Source organism: Pogona vitticeps, chromosome 1 (genome assembly GCF_051106095.1).
Source record: "Pogona vitticeps strain Pit_001003342236 chromosome 1, PviZW2.1, whole genome shotgun sequence".
Lineage (NCBI taxonomy): Eukaryota > Metazoa > Chordata > Lepidosauria > Squamata > Agamidae > Pogona > Pogona vitticeps.
Genome location: NC_135783.1, coordinates 171155810 through 171177810, shown reverse-complemented (window position 1 = coordinate 171177810; position 22001 = coordinate 171155810). Strand labels below are relative to the sequence as shown.

The window sequence follows — 22001 nt, the reverse complement described above, 5'->3', positions numbered from 1 at the left end:
CCTGGTGGACCAGCAGAGACAGTGAGAAGAGGACAGAGTGGATGCTCAGCCTTCATACTATATGCAATATATAAGCAATAGCTTTGCCAGGTGGGCATAGCCCTTGTATTGGCACGATGGCACGGTGCATGACTAACACAGAGGCTAAGTGCTGACTTCCTGGAGTGAAGGAAAAGCACAGAAAAAGCCACAGAATTATTAATGTGGGGAAATGCACGTGCTGAAGATTACTGATTTCTTACATGTAAATATTCATTCAGGAGACTACATTGTATTGACACAAATGTTATTAGCTGTAAACCTTTTATTGAAAAGTACAACAATTAAGCATTTTATATATTTGAATAAGTGGAACTGAGTAGTATACAGATTAGAAAGTGTAATACAAGTAATGAAATAGTTTTATGAAGCATAAACATGTCATGTAAAAGGTTCCACTTCCATTCATGAAATGATTCCTAGAGCACTGAAACGAGTTCCCTATTCCTGTGCCTCCCCACATGTTATAATATGTTCCCTTCACCACATTATGTGTAGATAGCATGAGCATGAGAGGTCTATGCAAGTCCCCTGTATCTCCTTCCACCTTTAACTCTCCCATTGTTGTAACTTCCTGAAGCTCAGGACATGGGGATATGAGAACTCCTGTCCCCTGGGCTGCTAATGTGCTCATCAAGAAATGAGAGGCTAAAAAATCAGGCTCTTGATTCTAGGGCAACACCGTTGTCTGCACATGCTGCATACTCCTGTGGGGAAGCATCTTGCTCATATATCAGGGATCTCCACCCTTCAGCCCTAGTTCAGATCACCAATGGCGACGGAGAATAGGACTTGCAGGTCAACTACATGTGGACGGCCCCAAGATGTTCACCCTACCGCAGTTTACCAAACAAAGAAGGTGCAATCACATTTTTAGGCTTTTGATTTAATAATATCTTTTGAAGAACTGCTATTCCCTATCTGGCTCTTGATAAATTTATAAAAAGTAGCCTAAGTTATAAGAGTGAAATTCAGTGGTCACTAGTTTACCCTGAAGGGATTAAATGTCACACTGATGCCTTACTTAACAGAACATTTTTAGATACAAGCTGTAGTGAAGTCAGGCAGAAACCTGAAATTTCAGGTGTTCTTCCCAATAGTTGCTCTCCCCAGCAACAGATTATAAGTCTGTAACTGTGCTATGTATTAAAAGGAATTCAATAAAATTCAATAAAATTATTCCTATTTCTTCTTCTTCTTCTTGCCCTTCTTGCCTTCCTTTTTTTTCTCTTTCTCTTTTCCCTTGTCCTTTCCTTTTCCTTTTCCTTTTCCCTTTCCAGTGTCTTCTTTCTCTGTCATTGACTTGATTCGTGCTTTTCCCAAAGGAGTCTTTGCATACCAAGCCTGCAAATCAAATTGAAACATATTTTAAGGAGTCTGAAAGTATGCAAGTAACATTTCTTTTTCTGTCTGTGATAGTATTTTTCTTACAAGAACCCTAATTGTAGGCAGCTTGTTGAGAAGCAGCATCACAATTTTAGTTCTCCTGAGAATGCTATTATAACAAGAACACTAGCAATCATCTTTTTGAAGTGGCTCATTAACATGAATACATAGCTGCAGTACTCAAGTTGCTATAGTTATGATACCATTACCATCTTTGTGATCAACCTTGTTTCACAGGGTGTGTTCCTCTACTTGAAACTTATCTTTGATATTTGACAGTGCAGCAAGATGTACAAGTGAGTATGGCTATCTGATTTTGGAGTGTTTTTTTAATTTTTTTTTTAAAAAAAACACTGTTGCATGATTCCCTAACATTTACAAAAAATAAGTGGAGAGTATCAATTAAAGCTGTTCTTCTAGTGTGAAATCTATTTTAAAGAATAGATTTGGACTAGTGAGCAGAAGCTTGTGAATTGGGTGAGTAAACAAGGACATTTTGCATGGTATTGGTGGAAGAGGCAAAAAAGGCTGTCTGTTGCTTTGTGGTTAATGGTTTGATTACAACTGTGTGTTCTGCTCCAAGTACATAATACTAGGATAAAAGAAGGCAACATGCAGCCTGTGGGCAAATGCAGTCATCCCAGCACCCAGGGGCTCCCCAGTGTCCCATATCCAATTTTATTTTTTAATTTTTGAAAAAAAATGTTACAGGGTGAACAGACCATCCATCTTCCAGGGGCATGGAGACAATTTTTCTGTCTGCCGAAGTGTTTAATTGTGAAAGAATATTTTTGACCACTTTTGTTGTTTAGTTGTTAAGTCGTGTCCGACTCTTCATGACCCCATGGAGCAGAGCACGCCAGGCCCTCCTGTCTTCCACTGCTCCCAGAGTTGGGTCAAATTTATGTTGGTCACTTCGATGACACTGTCCACCCATCTTGTCCTCTGATGTCCCCTTCTCCTTTTGCCTTCGCACTTTCCCAACATCAGGATCTTTTCCAGGGAGATTTCTCCTCTCATGAGATAGCCAAAGTATTGGAGCCTCAGCTTCAGGATCTGTCCTTTCAGTGAGCACTCAGGGTTGATTTCCTTCAGAATTGATAGGTTTGTTCTCCTTGCAGTCCAGGGGACTCTCAAGAGCCTCCTCCAGCACCACAATTCAAAAGCATCTCTTTTTTTTGGCAATCAGCCTTCTTTATGGTCCAGCTCTCATTTCCGTACATCACTAGAGGAAAAACCATAGCTTTGACTATGCGGACCTTTGTCAGCAAGGTGATGTCTCTGCTTTTTAAGATGCTGTCAAGGTTTGTCATCGCTTTCCTCCCAAGAAGCAGGCGTCTTTTAATTTCGTGGCTGCTGTCTCCATCTGCAGTGATCATGAACCCCAAGAAAGTAAAATCTGTCACTGCCTCCATATCTTCCCCTTCTATTTCCCAGGAGGTGATGGGACCAGTGGCCATGATCTTAGTTTTTTTTTATGTTGACCTTCAGACCGTTTTTGCACTCTCCTCTTTCACTCTCATTAAGAGGTTCTTTAATTCCTCCTCACTTTCTGCCATCAGAGTGGTATCATCTGCATATCTGAGGTTGTTGATATTTCTTCTGACAATCTTAATTCCAGTTTGGGATTCATCCAGTCCTGCCTTTCGTATAATCTGTTCTGCATATAAGTTAAATAAGCGGGGGACAATATACAGCCTTGACATACTCCTTTCCTTTTGAACCAATCAGTTGTTCCATATGCAGTTCTAACTGCTGCTTCTTGTTCCACATATAGATTTCTCAGAAGATAGATAAGGTGGTCAGGCACTCCCATTTCTTTAAGAACTTGCCAAAGTTTAATGTATTCGTGAAGGCTTTCATGGCTGGGATCTAATGGTTATTGTGGGTTTTTTGGGCTCTTTGGCCATGTTCTGAAAGTTATTCTTCCTAACGTTTCGCCAGTCTCTGTGGCCGGCATCTTCAGACAGCACTCTGTGCCATAGTTTGTTGCGACGGACACAGTCAAAGGCTTTTGTGTAGTCAATGAAGCAGAAGTAGATGTTTTTCTGGAACTTTCTGGCTTTCTCCATAATCCAGTGCATGTTAGCAATTTGGTCTCTAATTCCTCTGCCCCTTTGAAATCCAGCTTGTATTTCTGGGAGTTCTTGGTCCACATACTACTGAAGCCTGCCTTGGAGGATTTTGAGCATAACCTTGCTAGCATGTGAAATGAGTGCAATTGTACGGTAGTTGGAGCATTCTTTGGCCCTGCCCTTCGTTGGGATTGGGATGTAGACTGATCTTTTCCAATCCTCGGGCCATTGCTGAATTTTCCAAATATGCTGGCATATTGAATGTAGCACCTTAACAGCCTAATCTTTTAAGATTTTAAATAGTTCAACTGGAATGCCATCACCTCCACTGGCCTTCTTGTTAGCCAGGCTTTCTAAGGCCCACTTGACTTCATTCTCCAGGATGTCTGGCTCAAGGTCAGCAAACACACTATCTGGGTTGTCCGGGACATCCAGATCTTTCTGGTATAATTCCTCTGTGTATTCTTGCCATCTCTTCTTGATATCTTCTGCTTCTGTTACATCCATAGCATTTTTGTCCTTTATCATGTCTATCTTTGCACAAAATGTTCCTTTGATATCTCCATTTTTCTTGAACAGATCTCTGGTTTTTCCATTTTTATTATTTTCTTCTATATCTTTGCACTGTTTATTTAAGAAGGCCCTCTTGTCTCTCCTTGCTATTCTTTGGAAATCTGCAGTCAATTTTCTGTAGCTTTCCTTATCTCCTTTGCATTTTGTTTCCCTTCTCTTTTCTGCTATTTGTAAGGCCTCGTTGGACAACCACTTTGCTTTCTTGCATTTCCTTTTCTTTGGGATGGCTTTTGTTGCTGCCTCCTGTACAATGTTACGAGCCTCCATCCATAGTTCTTCAGGCACTCTGCACACCAAATCTAGTTCCTGTTCTTCACTTCCACTGTGTATTCATAAGGGATTTGGTTTAGATTATACCTGACTAGCCCAGTGGTTTTTCCTACTGTCTTCAGTTTGAGTTTGAATTTTTCTATTAGAAGCTGATGGTCAGAGCCACAATCAGCTCCAGGTCTTGTTTTTCCTGTCTGTGTAGAGCTTCTCCATCTTTGGTTGCAGAAAATATAATCAATCTGATTATGGTATTGCCCATCTGGTGATTTCCACATGTAGAGCCGCCTCGTGTTGTTGGAAAAGAGTGTTTATGATGACCGGCCTGTTCTCTTGACAAAACTCTATTAGCCTTTGCCCTGCTTCGTTTTGAACTCCAAGGCCAAACTTCCCTGTTGTTCCTTTTATTTCTTGGCTCCCTACTTTAGCATTCCATTCCCCTAGAATGAGAACATCATCTTTCTTTGGTGTCAGTTCTAAAAGGTGTTGTAAATCTTCATAAAATTGTTCAATTTCAGTCTCCTCAGCAATGGTGGTTGGTGCATAAACTTGGATTATTGTGATGTTGAAAGGTCTGCCTTGGATTTGTATTGATATCATTCTATCATTTTTGAGATTGTATCCCATTACAGCTTTTCCCACTCTTCTGTTGACTTTGAGGGCTCCTCCATTTCTTCTACGGGATTCTTGCCCACCATAGTACAATAGTCTTGACCACTAGAGGGCAAAATAGTGCTTTTCAGCAATTCCCCTTTTCGTTTGGACTGCCAGAAAGATGAATAAGTGGGTCTCACATCAAATCAAGCCTGAACTACCTCTGTAGGCAAAACTGTTGAAACCGAGGTTGTTCCACATTGGACACAGCATGGGAAGGCAGGATTCTCTAGAGAGAGAAAAATAAAGTTGGGAAAGGTTGAAGGCAGCAGAAACAGAAGAAGACCAAGCAGGAGATAGATTAACTGAAGCCTTGAGTTTACAAGAGCTGGGCAGGGCTGTCGAGGAAAGGACATTTTTGAGTTCACTCATTCATAGGGCTGCCGTAGGTTGGTGGTAACCTGATGGCATGTAACAACAACAACGCACAGAGCTTGGGAAAGAAACAAGATAACCTTGATATCTTAATACAGGATGAAAATGTGGTTTAATAGGCATTTCCAAAACCTGGTGGAATAAGACTCATGACTGGAACTGAAGGATGTGACATATTCAAAAGGAAGAGACTAAACAGGAAGACGTAAAGAATAAAAGTGTGTGTAAAAATGTGTGCAACTATGAGGACATATGTCAGATAGAACATAGAATGCTGGTGGTGAGCTTTTGGGTAAAAATAAAAGGAGAGAAAAAGAACAGGGATATTATTCTGGGGATTTACTAAAGACATCCTCTCCCTACTGAATATTTAGATCATGTTCTCCTAGATCAGACTACCAAACATTTAGAGAGGAAGGATACAGTGGTGTAGTGTGGGTTGCCTGCACCTGAGGCAAGGCAAATATTTTGGGTCATGGTTCAGGTCTGTAATGCAACACATGGGTAGGGAAGGAGAAGTCCCTGTGGCGGTGCCATGAAAGAGCTGTGGAACTGCTTGAGGTCCACGCTAGCAGCAGGGGGCCCAGTGCCCCAGGCAGCTTGGACCCGGACTGCCAGGAGAGGGAAGAGGAGCATAAGGAGTAGCTGTGGGAGTGCATTGGGCAGGGTGGCCTGCATGCGACTAAGAAATCTGCACTCCTGGTGACTGCCCTTGTAGCTCCCCACCCCATGTGGGAGGGACATATTGTCTATAATGGAAAAGTTTAACAATAGAACCATAGAATAATGAAGCTGGAAGGGTCTTATAAGGCTGTTGAGTCCACCCCCATGCTCATTTCAAAAATACAAATCAAAGGATATCTGCCAGGTGGCTGTCTAAATTTCTCCTGAATGTTGCCAGTTATCAGATGTCTTGGAGTGGATCCTCACGAACATGGAAGAACTGCGCAGCAAGTTGGAAATGTGAATTTTAGATGGAAGTCAATGTGCCTTTTTGAGATTGGCCCTACATGTGAAAGGGGAAGCCAAGACGAGTAGGATGTGCACTCTGACTCCGAGAAAGTTTATTTCAGTGAAAAACAATGGATCAGATCCTATGATCAAAATTAGAAAAGAGATTCTGTGACAGATGGAAGTTTCTTAAAGGTGAGGTACTGAAGGCACAGTCACAAACAATTCCTACAAGATAGAAAAGTAGGACCCATCTGAAGAAACTGAATGTATCAGGGCAGGAGCTTTCAGATGATTTAAAAGGGATGGTATAGGAAATGGACGGCGAGGCAAATAGCCAAGGATCAGTACAAAGAAGTAGCCAACCTTTGTAGATAAGTCAGGAGTGTTACAGCTCAAACTTGCCAGAGAAGCTTAAAGTAAGAAAAAGTGTTTTTTTTTTAAGCTATACCTGGTACAAGAGGAAGAAAGAGAGATTACTTACCTGTAACTCTGGTTCTTTGAGTGGTCATCTGTGAATTCACACTAATGGGTTAAGTCTGTCCCTGCACAGAGGTCTCGGAATATTCTGGAGCTGAAAGATTGCTAGGACTGCCCCCCCCAGCCCACATGGTCCACCCGTCATAGTGATTACCTCAGTTCCCCAAAGCTGCTGCTGCTCAAAAAGTGAGACAGACGTGACGGACAGAGGGAAGGACAGGTGGGAAGTGTGAATTCACAGATGACCACTCAAAGAACCAGAGTTACAGGTAAGTAACCTTTCTTTCTTCTTTGTGGTTTCTGGGAATGCACACGAATGGGTGACTAACAAGCTTACCTTATAAGTGGAGGGACGTCATGGCAAAACTGAAGACAGAACCACGTGTCCAAAACTCGCATCCGCCTTGAGACGCATATCCAGTTGATAAGGAGATGCAAAAGTAGACGGAGTCAACCAGGCGGGAGCCCTGCAAATATCGTGGACTGGGGCACCTCTGAGAAAGGCAGTAGATGTTGCCAATGCCCTGTTGGAATGAGCCTTGACATTGTCTGGAAGAGGATTGTTGGCAAGTGAGTAAGTTAGCCGAATGGTTTGCGGAGAAATTTGTTCTCCTCTGTGAGGTGGGTGAGGAGAGACAAACAAATGCTTGGACTTCCTAAAGGAAGTGGTCCTTTTGATGTAGAAAGCAAGAGCATGCTGCACGTCCAAGAGGTGGAGTGATCTCTCAACACCAGTGGATGGTTTAGGAAAGAAAGTAGGCAGAATGATTGGTAGACGGATGTGAAAATCAGTAGATACCTTGGGAAGGAAGGAGCTGTCTGGATATAGGGTGACCATATCTGGGTGGGACTGTAGAATGGGAGGATCAACACAGAGAGCTGCAAGTTCTGACGCTCTACGGGCAGAGAGGTGATAGCCACTAGAAACAGAACCTTAAATGACAGCAGACGCTCTGTCACATTGGCAAGAGGTTTGAAGGGAGGAAGAGAGAGAGATGCTGTAGGATGGTATGTAGCGACCATTGAGGTATAGGGGACAGTTTTGGAGGGTTAAGGTGGGCTACTCCTTGGAGGAATCTTTTCAAATAGGATGCCGAAATAATAAAGCAGCATCCGAATCTTGAGATTGGTGTGCCACAATAGCTGCCATACATAACTTCAGCGTAGATAAAGATAAGTGAAGATCAAATAAGTAAGAGAGAAAGAGCAATACTGTTTTTAGAGTAGTTGGTGCAGATGGAAGATCATGTTTCTTTGCAAATTTTTGAAAAGCCAAACATTTGTAGGAGTAGAGATGATTTGTAGGTTTCCTGGAATGGGAAAGGATAGTGTTTATTGAGGTAGGATTCTCCAAGCCATCAAGTGTAGGGACTGAAGGTCGGGATGTAAGGTCTGGCCTTGGTGTTGTGTGGGGAGGTGAGGGAGATAAGGTGGCCAAATTGATTGAGATGTCATGGAGGTCAACATCATGAACCATGGTTGCCTCGGCCAATATGGGGCAATTAGGATTGCGTTGGTGTGGTCCTGTTTTATTCTGACATTGGTCCACAAGAGGAGTGGTGTTGGAGGGAAGAGATAGATGAGGTGGATAATCCAAGATACCATGGGGGTGTCTCCTAGGGATTCTCGGCCAATCCCCGCCCTGGAAAAGTAACTGGTGCATTTTCTGTTCATCTCTGTAGCGAAAGTGTCTATAATGGGTTGGCCCCACTCTTTGCAGATCTGGAGAAACACGTCATGATCAAGAGACCACTCGTGCATCTGGAAAGTTCGTCTGCTCCTGTGTGGCAATGTGTACTGCCATCAGAAAAAAAAGTGGTGGTCCAGGCATCACTCCCAGAATTATATAGCAAGGTAGAGGAGGGGAAGTGAATGTGTGCCTGCCTCCCTGTTTGTTCATGTAATATAACGCTGTAGTGCTGTCTGTGGTAACCTGGACTGCAGTGCTTGCAATGATTGGCAGGAAAGCATGGAATGCCTTGAAAATGGCTAGTACAGTGGTGCCTCGCATAGCGAGGTTAATTCGTTCTAAAAAAAACATCGCTATGGGAAAACATCGTTAAGTGAAACGAGTTTTCCCATAGAGATGCATTGAAAACCGGATAATCCGTTCTAATAGGAACGGATTATCCGGTTTTCTCCCTCCCCCCGCAGCTTGGATCTGACCCGCGGCGGTTACCTCAGCCATGGCTGGACTCCCTAGAGTCCGGCCATGGCTGGGGTAGCCGCCGCAGCTTGGATCCAAGCTGCGGGGGGAGAGTGGGGGGTCTGCATGCCTTTCAGGCATCCTGGGCTTGGATCTCACCCCCTGCCGGTTACCCAAACCATGGGTAACCGGTGACGGGTGGGATCCAAGCCCGGGATGCCTGAAAGGCGTCCGGATCCCACCACCCTCCCCCCGCGGCTCGGATCCAAGCTGTGGGGGGAGGGTCGGAAGCATAGCCGGACTTCAGCCGGCTGAAAACCCGGTGTTCGCTCGGGAGGAGGTGGGGGAATCTTCCCACCTCCTCCTGCCCGATCGCCGGCCTGTCAGCCGGCTGAAAACCCGGCGTTCACTCGGGAGGAGGTGGGCGAAGCTTCCCACCTCCTCCTGCCCAATTGCCGGCCTCTTAGCCGGCTGAAGTCCGGCTATGCTTCCGACCCTCCCCCTGTTACATACAGCACTGATGTTACCTGTCTGTCATGGGTTTGGAGGGAAAGTTCCATCCTATGGGGAGTGGAAGGCGGGACATCAGGAGGAGGGGCTGTACTGTATATATATGTGGAGCGTGTGTGGAGACGCTGGGAGGAGACAAAGCAGCAACTGGGAAGAAGAAGCTGGTGTGGGAGTCTGTGTGTCAGACAGGGTACTACTGTGTGTCAGTACCAACCTGATAGGTTCAGGTGTCTGAATGGTTAGCCAGAACTGATAGGTTCAGGGTCTGTGCTTCAAGTTAAGGGTTCTGTGTGAACCAAACTGTGTGCATGTATGAATGAGACTAAGCCACGTTACTATATCTTATTCACCTGATCATTTTATTTTCCCTGTGTGTTGTTTTAGATAAACCTTATTCTTTTATTTGTTGAAAACCCATCCCTGGTCTGTGTGACTTCTTATAGGGAATGGTTGGTGGCAGCTTAGTGTAACGTGTGGCAGATCCCAGTAGGTCTGGGTTTGTCACATTGATTGGTGTCCAGCGTGTGGGATACGACTGGTCCAGTTGTCCAGCGGTCCAGCAAAGCCTTGGCAAGTGTGCCCAGAGCAAGGGGGGTCTAGTCAGGGACAATCTGAGGCACGTAGGTAATCTTCTAGGTGTACCTCACGGGGAGGTGCGCTAGTAGAAGAACGTGCCAACTGGGGAGACTAGATTAGGGTGCTCTGAGGCAGCCTGTTTTTGGCGGGAAAAAAGCTGAGGCAAAACTGTGAAACAGCAGTAATCTAGCCTGCCTGCTGAGAGGCCCAGCAGAGGGGGGTAGACTCTAACTCGCTACAGTTGCAAGTAGTGCTGAAGGACAGCAGCAATCTATAGGGAAAGCTGGTTCTGAGGCAAAAGAGGAAAAAAAAAAGTGGTCGTTTTATTTTGAGGCTTGACTTTTTAAAGCAGCCTGTTCTGAGGGGGGATTATGCCCTTGACTCGAAGCCAAATGGCAGAAATGGGTGAAGTGAAAGACCCCCAGGTAGACCAAGGTTCTGAGGATGAATTTGGCTCAGTGCAGGGTGACAGCACAGGAGAGCAAAACCCAGAACTCAGAAAAATACTCATAGCCCAACAGCATGAACTGAGGGTGAGGGAAATGGAGGAAAGGGAAAGAGAGAAACAAAGGCAATTTGAGTTAGAGAGAGAGAGAATGGAAAGGGAAGAAAGATTGGAGAGAGAGAGAATGGCGTTTGAATTAAGAAAACTGGAAATGATGAACCAGAACAATAATAACAATAGGGATTCTGAGGGAGGCCAATTGTCTAAAGCTGACCTGAAGAAATTCCCTGTGTACCACAAGGGAGATTGTCGTGAGGTGTTCTTTTTCCTAGTGGAAAGAGCGTTTGTGGACTTCTCAGTGAGGGAAACTGAGAAGATGACCATCATGCGATCTTTAATCAGTGGTAGCCTGGCTGAGGTTTATTCAGAGATGCCACAGGAACTGATGAGAGATTTTGCAGAGTTTAAAAAACTGGTGTTTGCAAGACATGGGATAAATGCGGAACAGCTGAGGCAAAGATTCAGGTCCCTCACAAAGAAACCAGAGCAGACTTTTACCCAAGTGGGGTCCCAATTGGTGAGGCTGCTAGAGAAATGGCTATCTCAGGAGGGGACAGAGACCTTTCAGCAGCTCAAAGACTTGATAGCACTGGAACAGTTCTATTCAGTCCTGCATGGGGAACTGAAATTCCAGGTGAGGGAAAGGAAACCAAAATCTGTGGCAGAAGCAGCAGAGATCGCAGATTTTATTTACCAAATAAGAAAGCCCTTGGGTGAGGGGAAAGCGATGGGGAAACCTAAAGAAACCTACAGCAAGTACTCTCAGGGACCAGGGAAAAGCCAGCAAGGGGGAGGGGCCCATGGTGAAGGGAAGCCCTCAGACATGAAACCAAGACCTCAGATTTTGGAGGGAAAACCAAAACAAGAGGAGAAAGACTCAAAATACCCCAGAAAATGTTATTTCTGTCAGGGAAAGGGCCATCTAATCTCAGAGTGTGAGAAATTAAAGCAGCTAAAAGGAATTGTGCCTCAGGATTCGAGTGGGACCAAGCCAAAAGCTGTGTTCTGTGTCCAGAAAGAGCAAGGCTCATTGTCACTGAGGGAGCCTGTTGCCATGGCTACTCAATCTGGAACAGCTACATCTGCTGATCAGGCTGAGGAAAATGGTCCTCTTGTAGAGGTCAGGCGCTGCCTGCTGGTGAGAACAGATTCTCAGTTGTTTGAGACAGCAGGGGTGGACGTAGGAATACTTGACCGTCAGTATCGGGGGCTGCGGGACACTTGTTCTCAGGTGACCCTGTGCCATCCAGATATTATTCCTAGGGAATATCTAATCCCAAATGAGAGCATGAAGGTGGCAGGGATTGAGGGGCAGGTAATCTCTCTGCCAGTAGCGGAGGTACCTGTGAACTTTCAAGGCTGGAGGGGCGTTTGGCGGCTAGCAATTTCATCGACTCTGCCAGCAGCCGTGCTCGTGGGAAATGACCTGGCTGAACATGTGAAACGGGTGCTAGTGATTACACGTTCACAAGCCACCACAGGGACAGTTCAGGGGGGTAATGATGAGCCAGAGACGGAAGCAGGTGGGGGGAGTTCAGAAGCTGTGGTGGAAACCTTAACCACAGACAGCAGATTTGGACAAGAGCAAAAGGCAGACGCCACTCTCCAAAAGTGTTTTGAACAGGTGACTGACGCCCAGCTAACACCTGAAACCCCAGTGAGATTTCTGGAGAAAAAGGGGATTTTATATAGAGAGACCCTGAGGAATATCTCAAAAGGGGGAGATGGGATCAGAAGTCAGCTAGTGGTACCTGAAAAGTATCGCCCCATGATCTTACAAAGGGGGCAATCTGACATGTTTGCTGCACACTTAGGGGTGAACAAAACACAGCAGAGAATCACACAGAATTTCTACTGGCCTGACATAGGGAAGCAGATCAGGGAGTTCTGTAAACAATGTGATGTGTGTCAAAGGCAGGGGAATAGCCGCGACAGGACCAAAGCAAAGTTGTGCCCTTTGCCTGTGATTGACACTCCGTTCAAATGCATAGGGGTGGATATTGTGGGACCTTTGCCCAAGGCCACAAAGAGGGGGAACAGGTTCATTCTCACCATTGTGGACCATGCCACGAGGTACCCTGAAGCCATACCCTTGACTAACATTGAAACTAACACAGTGGCAGATGCCTTGGTGGGGTATATGTCCAGGATGGGATTTGCCTCAGAAATAATCACAGATTTGGGCGCATCGTTCACATCAAAGCTCATGAAACGCTTATGGCAAATCTGTGGAATTAAGCACAAGGAAACCACTGCCTATCATCCTGAAAGTAATGGGTTAACTGAGAAGTTCAATGGGACTCTAATGCGCATGATTAGGGCTTACTTGGCAGAGAATCCAAACAATTGGGACCAGAAGCTGCAATCCCTTTTGTTTGCTTATCGATCAGTGCCACAAGCCAGTACCGGGTTCAGTCCATTTGAACTTTTATTTGGGAGAAGGGTGAAAGGGCCCCTTGATTTGATCAAACAAAATTGGGAGCAGATCACCCAGGATGACCCACAAGACGTTGTGACATACATAGACACCTTGATGAATGACCTAAAGAGAAATCTAGAGCTGGCAGCAGAAAACCTGCAAGCTCAGAAGGTCAGACAGAAAACATGGTATGACCACAAAGCTAGAGAGAGGCACTTTGACCCAGGGGAGGAAGTGCTTTGGCTTAGGCCCTGCAGAGAGAATAAACTGCAGCTCAAATGGGCAGGACCATATAGGGTCATTTCCAAGATGTCAGACCTGAACTACCTTATAGAGCAGGAGGAGAACCAAGCAAGGAGGGTGGTTCATGTGAATGCCCTAAAACCCTACTACAGAGGGGAACAGAGGGTTTTATTTGCGATAAAAGCAGCTGAGAGTGAGGAAGCTGAATTACCCTTCTGGGAGGGTAGAGGGGAAGTAAAATACAACCCAGAGGAGGTAAAGATCAGTCCTGCACTCACCCAAGACCAGCAGCAAGAACTAAAAATGCTGCTTAGTAAATATCAACAGTTGTTTTCCAACAAGCCGGGGATAGTGAAGGGAGTGATGCATCGGATCCACACAGGGGATGCACCCCCGCAGGCAGTATCCCCATACCGAGTAACGGGACCCTATAGGGACAAGGTGCGGAAGGAGCTGGACGAGATGCTTAGGGAGAACATAATCGTCCCCTCTTCTAGTCCTTGGTCCTCTCCGATAGTCCTTGTGGACAAGCCTGATGGGAGCATTAGGTTTTGTGTCGATTACAGGAAATTAAACCGTGTAACCACTCCTGATGCCTACCCAATGCCCAGGCTAGACAACCTGATTGAAACCATAGGGGGTTGTCGGTTCATCTCATCATTGGACCTGGTAAAGGGATATTGCCAATTAAGAATTGATCCCAGGGATCAAGAAAAGACTGCCTTTTGCAGCCCTTTTGGTCTCTATGAGTTTCGAGTCCTGAGCTTTGGTCTCAGAAATGCACCAGCCACATTCCAAAGGCTGATGGACCAGACCTTGGCAGGGCTCAGTGACTTTACAGTGGCCTACATTGACGACATAGGGATCTTCAGTAATACCTGGGAAGATCACCTGATACACCTGGAATTAGTGCTGCAGAGGTTAAGTGCAGCAGGGCTAACAGTAAAGGCCAGCAAGTGTCAGCTGGGTAGCCCAGAAATAAAATACTTGGGTCACATGGTAGGGGGAGGAGTGATAAAACCCCTGGAGGCCAAAATAGAAGCTGTTCGTGATTGGCCCAGACCCAACACCAAGAAAAAAGTCAAATCATTTCTTGGGTTGGTGGGCTACTACAGAAAGTTCATCCCGAGGTTTAGCGAGATTGCGGCTCCGCTGACCGATCTGACGAGGAAGAAGGCTGATGACCGCATCCCGTGGACCAGCGACTGTGAGGAGGCGTTCCAGAGGTTGAAGCAGGCGCTCATCAACTATCCAGTGCTGCGGGCTCCAGACTTCGACCGGGAGTTCATCGTCTACACCGATGCATCTAACAGCGGGGTAGGAGCAGTTCTGTGCCAGGAGGATGAGAATGGTGACCAGCATCCAGTGTCCTACCTGAGTAGGAAACTTCAAAAAGGTGAGAGACATTTGGCAACCGTGGAGAAGGAGTGTTTGGCCATAGTCTACGCGATCCAGAAGGCCAAGCCTTACATCTGGGGAAGACATTTTGTTCTGTGCACTGACCATTCACCACTGCAATGGTTAAAGACAATGAAAACCCACAATAGCAAACTTATGAGGTGGGCTTTAAACCTACAGGACTATGACTTTGAAGTGAAGGTGGTCAGAGGGTCAGTGAACTGTGTTGCTGACGCCTTGTCAAGAAGACCTGAAGAATGAAGACGGTGAAAGAAACATGGACTATGTATATATATATTGATGACAAAGGTTAAATGTACCTGTTTTTTTGAACTTGGTTTGTATGAATAAAGGTAAATTGATGTAATGTATATGGTAAATGTTTAAATGCCTAATTGCTATGGTTAACTTAGAATGTAAGTATAAGTAAGTATGATATGGTATGTGTAACTGTTGTTGTGTGTTTTATTCAGGTTGTTTTTTTGGGAAAAAGCACCTTAGCTTTCCCCCTACAAAACAACTTATAAAGAGGGGAGGTGTTACATACAGCACTGATGTTACCTGTCTGTCATGGGTTTGGAGGGAAAGTTCCATCCTATGGGGAGTGGAAGGCGGGACATCAGGAGGAGGGGCTGTACTGTATATATATGTGGAGCGTGTGTGGAGACGCTGGGAGGAGATAAAGCAGCAGCTGGGAAGAAGAAGCTGGTGTGGGAGTCTGTGTGTCAGACAGGGTACTACTGTGTGTCAGTACCAACCTGATAGGTTCAGGTGTCTGAATGGTTAGCCAGAACTGATAGGTTCAGGGTCTGTGCTTCAAGTTAAGGGTTCTGTGTGAACCAAACTGTGTGCATGTATGAATGAGACTAAGCCACGTTACTATATCTTATTCACCTGATCATTTTATTTTCCCTGTGTGTTGTTTTAGATAAACCTTATTCTTTTATTTGTTGAAAACCCATCCCTGGTCTGTGTGACTTCTTATAGGGAATGGTTGGTGGCAGCTTAGTGTAACGTGTGGCAGATCCCAGTAGGTCTGGGTTTGTCACACCCCCCACGGCTTGGATCCAAGCCATGGGGGGAGGGTCGGAAGCATAGCCGGACTTCAGCCGGCTAAGAGGCCGGCGATTGGGCAGGAGGAGGTGGGAAGCTTTGCCCACCTCCTCCCGAGCAAATGCCGGGTTTTCAGCCGGCTGAAGTCCGGCTATGCTTCCGACCCTCCCCCCACGGCTTGGATCCAAGCCGTGGGGGGAGAGTCGGAAGCATAGCCGGACTTCAGCCAGCTAAGAGGCCGGCGATCAGGCAGGAGGAGGTGGGAAGCTTCGCCCACCTCCTCCCGAGCGAACGCCGGGTTTTCAGCCGGCTGACAGGCCGGCGATCGGGCAGGAGGAGGTGGGAAGCTTCGCCCACCTCCTCCCGAGCGAACGCCGGGTTCTCAGCCGGCTGACAGGCCGGCGTTCAGGCAGGAGGAGGTGGGAAGATTCCCCCACCTCCTCCCGAGTGAACGCCGGGTTTTCAGCCGGCTGACAGGCCGGCGATCGGGCAGGAGGAGGCGGGAAGCTTCGCCCACCTCCTCCCGAGCGAACGCCGGGTTTTCAGCCAGCTGAAAGGCCGGCGATCGGGCAGGAGGAGGTGGGAAGATTCCCCCACCTCCTCCCGAGTGAACGCCGGGTTGTCAGCCGGCTGACAGGCCGGCAATCGGGCAGGAGGAGGTGGGAAGATTCCCCCACCTCCTCCCGAGCGAATGCCTGCTTGTTCAGCCGGCAAATGGTGCCTATGGGGAAAACATCGCAAAGCGATTTTTCCCCATAGGCAACATCGGTATGCGATCGCAAAAACGATCGCAAAAAAGGCATCGTTATGTGGATTCCTCGTTACACGAGGCACTCGTTATACGAGGCACCACTGTAACTCCAGGTTGTTGATATGGAGAAGCCTTTCTCACGGTGACCATGTTGCATGAACGTGAAGGTCTCTGCAGTGCACCCCCCAACCAACAGGGCTGGCATCGGTTGTCACCTGAGTTGTCACCTGAGTTGTCACCAATAGTGGCACAATGAGTCGACCAAGGAATAGGTTGGAAGGTGTGATCCACCACATGAGCTGGCAGGCAAGCTTGCAGGTAACCTGTAGGCGCATGGTGGGTACGCCGAGAAGAGGGTTGAACAGAGACAGGTACCAGGCCTGCAGTGAGTGCATTTTCAACCTCGCGTGCTGGATAACAGAGATGGTAAAGGCCGAGAAGGCGTTGTGTTTGATGGGCAGTCACAAATGCCTCTGGATGGAAATGCTTGACAAGGGCTCGTATTTTGATTGCCCGCTCCTGAGGGAGAAAAGCTCTGGCATGGCGAGAATTGAGCACTGTGCCTATGTAGTCCACCCTTTGAGAAGGAGTCAGCACCAATTTTTTGAGATTGACCTTGAGGCCAAGATCTTTTAGAAGAAATAGAGTAACATTGATGTCCCTTAGTGCTTGGTCCTGGGAGTGAGCTACTAGTAGCCAATCATCGATATAAGGGAATACCGAGATCCCGAGGGTACGAAGATATGTTGCCACCGGAGCCATGCACTTTGTGAATACTCTGGGTGCTGTTGACAGGCTGAATGGTAAGGTGTCGAACTCAAAACTGGCACTTCCGAGAGAGAAACGGAGAAATGTGCGATGGTCACATCTGATGGAAATGTGAAAATATACATCTCTCAGGTCGATGACTGAAATCCAGTCTCTGTGTTGGAGCAATGGAAGGATGCGTTCCATAGTCACCATACGAAAATGGCATTGAGCTATGAAATAGTTGAGGTCCCAAAGATCTCGGATGGGACATAGAGAATTGTCTCATTTTGGAACTGGGAAGTATCTGGAGAAGAAGCCGGGATCGGATGAAATCGGAGTGATGGGTGATATGGTTGATTTTGAGAATACAATTTGGATCTCTGATTTGAGAGCAGTGGAAGAAGGGGTAAAGATAACTCGGGGAGGAGAAAGAGATAAGAATTCTATAGTGTACCCATTTGCGATGATTGATAGAACCCAGGAATCTGTAGTGATACACGCCCACACGGGAAAGAATGGTGCAAGACGGGTGGTAGGAGTGGTGGACAGGATGGGAGACAAAGGGGCCGGAAAGTCAAAGGTTCTGCTTGTTTTTCTTCTCAGGGTGCCTGTATGATTGTTGAGGATGCTGACATTGGGCATGCTGTTGAGGCTGGTAGGAAATGATTTATATTGCTGGTATGGGTACTGGCGTCACCATTGGTGGCGTTGATTTTTGTAATAGGGCTGAACATTATAAGAGCATGCCGTCTTTCTCATCTTTTGTAGATTTTCCAAGATGTCATCTCTCTTAGTATCAAAGAGGCCGGAACCATCGAAAGGTAAGTCCTCTATACAAATTTTGGAGTCCTCTGTGCTATTAGCTGACCGAAGCCAAGCATGCCTTCATAGGGCTATTGCAGTGACCATATGTTTTGATGCCATCTCAGTGATGTGCTGCGCCATGATTCTTTCTTGATGGGCTAGAGCCATGGCCTCTTGGTGGAAGGAGAGGCCCCTCGGTATAATCTCTGCAGGAGCTGCCTGTAGGGATGGTAAAGCCCAGTTCCAAAGGTGTTAATGGTAAGCTCCCATGGCTGCCAACTCGTTCGCAGCTCTGAAAGTAAAAAAAGCTAAGGAATAAACCCTACAGCCAATTATGTCCAATTTCCTACCCTCCTTATTACTCGGGGTGACAGTAGATGCTTGGATAAGAACTCAGTGTCAGTACCGTGTGTCTTATAAAGCTTTCCCACTCTCTGGGAGATCTGTGGTACCGAAGAGGGCTTGGCCCATGATTGTTTCACCAGTTTCATCAATGATGGGATGAATCCCATATGGAAGCCCATGATTATTTCACCAGTTTCATCAATGATGGGATGAATCCAATATGGAGGGGTGGTGCTTGGTCCTCGTCTATATCCTGAAAAACTTTGTTGGATTCAGACTGGGTGGGCTGTTGGACGTCGCGGTCCAGTGCTTTGCAAGGCACTGGACAAGATGGGAATAAGATGCAAAATCCTCAGCTTGAGAGGGAGGATTGGCGTCTATGATGTCCGAGTTAGGTGTTGCCAGATTAGGAGAAGAATCTGAGAAAGATAAGGAGCTTGATTGAGGACTCCAAGTCGGATGATTGAGAAGAGGCTGAATGAGAGATGTCAGGAGAATGCTCGATGTGACGATGTTTAGATCTCTCACCCTGTTTGTGTGATATCAACAGTGTCCTACCCTCCAATGTTTTCTTTTTTGACTTTGAGACATGCCCAGTATTGGGCGGAGGGCCAGCATAAATAGTTGTAGCCCATACCAAAGAGGTTCTATCCCGGGAAGATGGAGCAGAGGCAGCTCAGTCTTTAGATGAAGTTGAAACCGGGGCACCTCGGTCCTGGGAAATGGTCAGTACTGAGTGCTAGGTAGTTTTTTGCTTCCTCGGTACCAGTCGGGCTGGTGGGGTACTTGCCTGTTGTTTACGGTGCCTGTAACGGCCTCCTTCCACCTCACAAAGGAAGGTCGCTACGTCACCACACTTCTACACTTCCGGTAGTCTGCCACCAACCATTCCCTGAATTGAGTCACACAGACAGGAATGGATTTAGAAATAAAAAAGAACTAAATGTTTATTGATTGGTACACACGGATTGGTAAAACACAAATATCATGTAATCAGGTAAAGAAAGGCTCAAGCTTATACAGACTCTCCACACGTGTTCACACAGAACCCAACTCCTGCTCTCTCTCACATCCAAACTCTCACTCTCTATATATACAGCTCCTCCCCCTGATGTCCCGCCCTCCGACCACCGTTGGATGACATTTTTCCCTCCAAACCCTTGAAGGACAGGTGACATCAGAGCTGACTGTAACACCTCCCCCCTTTATAAGTTGTTTTTGCGGGGGAAAGATAGATTGCTTTTCTCCCAAAAACAACTAGGAGCAAAATCAACACATTATAACTTTATAACATTGCATTATTCACAAACTTACCAACACTATGTAACATATACTTAAATTATTTCATGCATCAAAACAATTATACTTACATCTCCATTGTTCATCTTTATTCATATACATAACACCATTTTAATCAACATGTATGCATAAACATTTAACCTTTTCCACCAAATTGCATAGTCCATAGTCCATCTGGTCGTCTTCATTCTTCTGGTCTTCGGGATAAGGCGTCAGCCACACAGTTCATCGTCCCTTTGACAACCTTAACCTCGAAGTCGAGGTCCTGTAACATCATAGCCCACCTCATCAGTTTGCTATTGTGGGTTTTCATTGTCTTTAACCACTGTAGTGGGGAGTGGTCCGTGCAAAGAACAAAATGTCTCCCCCAGATGCAAGGCGATAACTTCTGGACTGCAAAAACGATGGCAAGACACTCCTTCTCCATGGTAGCTAAGTGTCTCTCTCCTTTCTGGAGCTTTTTACTAAGGTAGGACACTGGATGCTGGTCTCTGTTGTCATCGGCTTGGCACAGGACAGCTCCTACCCCGGTGTTGGACGCATCTGTGTACACGATGAACTCCCGGTCGAAGTCTGGAGCACGCAGCACTGGATGGTGGATTAGCGCCTCCTTCAACTTCTGGAACGCCTCCTCACAGTCGCTGGTCCACGGGACGTGGTCATCGGTTTTCTTCCTCATCAGCTCGGTTAGCGGCGCTGCCATCTCGCTGAACCTCGGGATAAATTTTCTATAGTAGCCTACCAGACCAAGAAATGATCTGACTTTCTTCTTGGTATTGGGTCTAGGCCAATCACGTATTGCCTCTATCTTGGCTTCTAGGGGTTTGATCACTCCTCCCCCTACCATATGACCCAAATATTTGATCTCTGGGCTACCCAGTTGACACTTGCCTGCTTTCACTGTTAGCCCTACTGCACTTAACCTCTGCAGCACTACTTCTAGGTGGTTCAGGTGATCTTCCCAGGTGTTACTGAAGACCCCTATATCATCGATGTAGGCTACTGTGAAGTCACTGAGACCTTCTAAAGTACGGTCCATCAGCCTTTGGAAGGCAGCTGGTGAATTCCTGAGGCCGAAACTGAGGACATGAAATTCAAACAAACCGAAAGGGCTGCAAAAAGCGGTCTTCTCTTGATCTCTTGGATCAATTCTCACCTGCCAAAATCCCTTTACCAGATCTAATGATGATATGTACCGACAACCCCCTATGGTCTCAATCAGGTTGTCTAATCTGGGCATGGGGTATGCATCAGGTGTGGTCACTAGGTTTAACTTCCTGTAGTCAACGCAAAACCTGACACTCCCATCTGGTTTATCCACAAGTACTATAGGAGAGGACCAAGGGCTAGAAGATGGAACTATGATATTCTCCATGAGCATCTCATCCAACTCCTTACGCACCTTGTCCTTATAGGGTCCTGTAACTCTGTATGGGGATACTGCCTGCGGGGGTGCATTCCCTGTATGGATCCTATGCATCACTCCCTTAGCTATCCCAGGCTTATTTGAAAAGACCTTATAATATTTGTTGATCAGCAATTTCAGTTCTTGCTGCTGATCTTGGGTGAGTGCCGGACTGATCTTCACCTCCTCTGGGTTGTATTTCACTTCACCTCTGCCCTCCCAGAAAGGCAAGTCAGCTTCCTCACTATCAGCTGCTTTCATGGCAAATAAGACTCTCTGTTCCCCCCTGAAGTAAGGTTTCAGAGCGTTAACATGCACTACTCTCCTGACTTGGTGTTCCTCATTCTCGATAATGTAATTCAGGTCATTCATTTTTGAAATGACCCTGTATGGTCCTGCCCAATTTAACTGTAACTTGTTCCCTTTGAAGGGTTTTAACCACAACACCTCATCTCCCGGGCCAAAGTGCATTTCTCGTGCCTTTTTATCGTACCAGGCTTTCTGTCTAGCTTTTTGTGCTTGCAAATTTTCTGATGCTAACTCTAAATTTCTCTTCAGATCATTCATTAGCGTGTCTATGTAGGTAACTACATCTTGGGGATCATCCTCTATGATCTGTTCCCAATTCTGTTTAATCAGCTCCAGTGGTCCCTTCACTTTCCTCCCAAACAAAAGTTCAAAAGGACTGAACCCTGTGCTGGCTTGTGGCACTGATCTATACGCGAACAACAATGACTGCAATTTCTGATCCCAGTTGTTCAGGTTTTCTGCCAGGTAAGCCCTGATCATTCTCATTAGGGTCCCATTAAACTTTTCCGTTAACCCATTACTCTCAGGATGATACACGGTGGTTTCTTTGTGTTTGATTCCACAAATTTGCCATAATCGTTTCATGAGCTTAGAAGTAAAAGATGTCCCCAAATCTGTTATTATTTCCGAAGCGAATCCCATCCTAGACATGTACCCTACCAAGGCATCAGCCACTGTGTTAGTTTCT

The 22001-nt window shown here is 46.2% G+C and overlaps 1 protein-coding gene across 9 annotated transcripts in view; it reads right to left on the bottom strand.

Annotated features, from left to right (window-relative positions):
- Window positions 1-286: 286 nt before the first annotated feature.
- DRC11 (dynein regulatory complex subunit 11) overlaps window positions 287-22001 on the bottom strand; it is a 204306-nt gene continuing 182591 nt past the window's right edge. For all 9 annotated transcript variants that reach the window (XM_072977292.2, XM_072977271.2, XM_072977285.2 and 6 more), the window contains one exon: window positions 287-1383. In XM_072977292.2, the coding sequence (XP_072833393.2) occupies window positions 1222-1383 (162 nt within the window). In that variant the 3' untranslated portion in view covers window positions 287-1221. The remainder of the gene's footprint in view (window positions 1384-22001) is intronic.